Source organism: Eleginops maclovinus, chromosome 16 (assembly GCF_036324505.1).
Source record: "Eleginops maclovinus isolate JMC-PN-2008 ecotype Puerto Natales chromosome 16, JC_Emac_rtc_rv5, whole genome shotgun sequence".
In the NCBI taxonomy this organism is placed as follows: Eukaryota; Metazoa; Chordata; class Actinopteri; order Perciformes; family Eleginopidae; genus Eleginops; species Eleginops maclovinus.
Window position 1 is genome coordinate 11889042 of NC_086364.1, and position 4129 is coordinate 11893170.

General features: G+C 38.9%; 1 protein-coding gene across 1 annotated transcript; it reads left to right on the forward strand.

The window, feature by feature from the left end:
- Window positions 1–2333: 2333 nt before the first annotated feature.
- Window positions 2334–4044, forward strand: aanat2 (arylalkylamine N-acetyltransferase 2). Its single transcript, XM_063904226.1, has 3 exons — window positions 2334–2730; window positions 2993–3147; window positions 3259–4044. Exons 1-3 carry the CDS (start codon window positions 2565–2567, stop codon window positions 3562–3564), a joined length of 627 nt encoding a protein of 208 aa, XP_063760296.1. The 5' UTR covers window positions 2334–2564; the 3' UTR covers window positions 3565–4044.
- Window positions 4045–4129: the final 85 nt, after the last annotated feature.

Sequence of the window (4129 nt, forward strand, 5' to 3'; positions counted from 1 at the left end):
GTGAAAGTAAAGGCTGTTGTCATCTTGCTTTGAAAATAAAGAACAGTTGATGTCCCTTGATGAGAACTGGAACAAGAAGGCTGAAGCTTAAAACAGTACAGCTGCATTGCCAACAAATGAATTACAGCTTAGTCAGAGGTAAGTGGATGAAAGGTTACACCCACAGTAAGCCTAAGGTCATTTACAATCTTAGTCACCAAACAGGGAAAAAGTAAACCAGTGTCCTTTTAAATCCCAATACAATTCAACAAAGCCATAGTCTATATTCTGCCACCAGCAGCTGGTTGAGCATTCTGTTGCTAGTAGCAACACCATTAGGCACAGACTGCTTAACTACATCCTGCCTTGTGTCGGATCTTTGTCCGATAGAGACGTGTTTTATCTACTTTATGTTATAATTTTTATTTTAAACAATAATAAAATTGTATAGTATGTTTTGCATTTAGTTAAAAGAAGCCTTAGTTAAGTATGTCATACAAAATCCTCATAGAAATGTCCCAGGATAATATTTCATTAAATAATCAAAGTATAGTATGTCGGAAAGAGCATAAAGTATGTGTCATAAAAACGTCATTGTATAGTTTGGCACATCGTAAAGAACTCGACTAAAATGTTGAAGTAAAGTCATGGTATATTATGTTATAAAAAAGATATTAAAAATCCAAAGTAATACAAATGATATAAAAAAAGTAAAGTATAGTATGCCAAAAAGTAATCAGAAAATGTTGGACTAGTATCTATCTGTTCCTTTTCAGTACATCCTTTGTGTTCATATTATTGCTTATTGTTTGCCATGATCCTGCACGTGTAAGCTGATCAACAGCTAACACGTGCGGCAACAGTGAAGTAAGGCCAATGAGCTGGGGATGAACAGTCTGTGGAAAAAAGGAAGGGTGCTCATTTATTGTGCTGAAACTGAATATCTATTTCTTGACAGTGCAGAAATCCTATTAATAATTCACTATGCTAGATTTCACATTGTTAACGTATACTGTATGGTCTACTGTAGGGTATATATCATACAGTAGGTCTCACCCTGAAACGAGTACATCATTTATTTTGTACAGATGATGAAGCATGAAGCACACATACAACCTGCTGATGTGTGCCGGTTCATGTCAGGATGAATTTGCTAGGTGTTTCATATTTCATGAGACATTCTTCAGCAGTATTAGTTAACTGTTGCTCTCTGCATAGCTGGACCAACAGGTGTACGGCAGTGTAAAATGTAATAAGGATTCAGTTACTGAGGTCTCGGGTGTGCCTGTAAAAACATAATACACTGAGAAAATGTGTCTGCAAATGTATGTGTTGTGTGTTTACACATGTTGTGAATGAGATTAGGGTCAATGACAGTCAGCTGGAGAAGGTCAGTGGGTGAGATCAGTCGAGAGCTTAAAGCTTTCCTTAACACTTTTAAAGATGTTTTTCAAAACTTAACCATGTCATTTTAAGAGGAAATTAGGAATTATTTCAGAGTGCGAAGGAGAGAGCTGCACTTCAAAAAAGGTGGATAGAAATGTGTTTATCTAACATCCGAGTAAACAATAATCCTTTAAACATTTCTATATTGGTCTCATCTCTTGGGGCAGTAAACTTATTAAAACATCTGGGTGATTTAGCTTTTGTTTCAGCAGAGGGAAAAAATATAAACTCAGGACTTTAATTTGTTGCAGATGCTTTGGAAAGAAACGATTTTGGAAAAGTTAAATCAACCAAGAATACTGATTTAAACGACACTTGCACAACCACATAGTAAACTATAAATTAAAGATTAGATGAGAATGTACTTTTTATAGCTTCTTTTTGTTCCATTTAAAATCAAATTCTACCTAAACTAAAGGTCTCATCTACTATATTGTGATTGGTGTCAAACAAGTCTGTGTAAGCATGTTGACCTCATGCCAGTCAAAGAAAGTGCTCCCTCATTTAATTAGTCTGCACTAAACCTCTTTGGGGCATACACTCCTTCCAACAGATATCCAGGCAAATCTCCATCCTAGTTCAGTATGGTTTAATCATGCCTTTGAGTTCCCTCAAAAAACATAACATTTCACTATCACAATAAGACATTCATCCCACAGTGAATATAGTATAAGACACCAGATAAACAAATAAAAAACAAGGTGAGGGAAAAATAAAATGAAGTGCAGACAACACCAAAAACAGAGGTAAATGTGTCTGATAAAAATATGCACAATAAAAAGCAACTATAGAGTTTACTGACTCTAAACTCTGATCACAAAAGAAATACCCCCGTAACATAATGCCTGTCTTTTGTAAGCAGGGGATTAGAGACTGCATACACGTGCAGACAGCTACCCTACTTTGAGAGGATCACTTTACAGTATGAGATCAGACAGAAAGAAGAGGTGCAAGAGAGAGCAAGAGAAACACAGAGACAGTGTGTTGGACAAACTGAGCAGACCAAAGTTTTGTTACCAGGGTTTGAGTTACTTTGCATCAGTATAACCTTTATATTTCAAAAGGCTGGAAGAGAAGTTAACTGATAAACAACAGTCCTCAAATTACCAGATCTTCCTGTCTTCTATTATTGAGGCATCATGACACAGCAGGTCGGTGGCTCACCATTCCTCAAGCCTTTTTTTCTGAAGACGCCGGTCAGAGTGGTCAACCCTCTGCGACAGAGACGACACACACTGCCTGCCAGCGAGTTCAGGAACCTCACGCCGCAGGACGCTATCAGTGTGTTTGAGATCGAGAGAGAAGGTAAGACCAGTTTCTGCTCACAATAAAACTAACCATATGCATTATGTGTCATCCGCTAAGAACTTGACTCACATACCTGTGAGGAGGTGATACTGCATTTCGTGTTATGGGGAAGGTATACAGGATTCATATCTTTTGAGTGTTCGTTTTGATCTTAATGCCAGTATTAAGTTGAAAAAGATTACATTTCCTATCTTCCTGATCTTCATAAATACTCCCAGGCCATGATCCACTGAATAAGCTGGTTCTTCCCCCCTCCCAGCATTTGTCTCAGTGTCTGGAGAGTGTCCACTTACCCTGGATGAAGTGCTTAACTTTGTGGGCCAGTGCCCGGAGCTGTCGTTGGGCTGGTTTGAGGAGGGACAACTAGTAGCTTTCATCATCGGCACTGGCTGGGATAAGGAGAGGCTTTCACAGGTATGAACATGTGTTAAAAATAAAAATATGCCAGACCTTGTTTCCCCATGAAATAACTGATATTGGCAAACGTGCTCTGATTCATCTGACTCTGTTATCCTCTTTCTCCAGGAGGCAATGACTCAGCATGTCCCAGAAACCCCCACTGTGCACATCCATGTGCTGTCAGTGCACCGCCACTGTCGCCAGCAAGGCAAGGGCTCCATCCTCCTTTGGCGCTACTTGCAGTACCTGCGTTGTATGCCGGGCCTCCGACGAGCGCTGCTGATTTGTGAAGACTTCCTGGTGCCCTTCTACTTAAAGGCTGGCTTCAAGGAGAAAGGATCATCTGCCATCTCCCTATCTAACATGCAATTCCAGGAGATGGAGTTCATGCTTGGTGGGCAGGCTTTCGCACGGCGGAACAGCGACTGCTAGTCTGTGAGCTCCTACACCCTCCTATCTCTAACATGGACTCAGGTCAGCCTGTGTATTAGACAGGGTTCAATGTTGGTAACAAGGTGTAAATGGACCTCCTGATGTCAGTACCCCAGTATCTACTGAGCGAGGACTGTGTTACAACAAAGAAACCAGAGAGGATTAATGCAACAACTAGTTAATTTGTGTTGTCAGACATTACATTATACTCCCTCTGTCCCGGTACATCTTGTCTTTGCCTTTTACAGTATTTATTGTTATTTGTCACTCATCATGAACTCACTGTTTTTAATTGAGTCAACTATTTGTACATTTTGAGCATTAAATCTATGGTTGTGAAATAATTGAATATGTTATATTTATGTAAAATATATAAAGCAAATGATAAGACAAATTCAAAGTGTCTTTACAGTGAAAGTGTTCCATACTGCTAAAATTATTCAATTGTCAATTGAGTTGTAGCAGATATTTGTTGTTTGTTTGTACCACAATCTCAATAAACAATCAAATCTTCAACAGGCATTGTCTAATAAATAATAAAAAACCACAGACCAGACATTAGGAC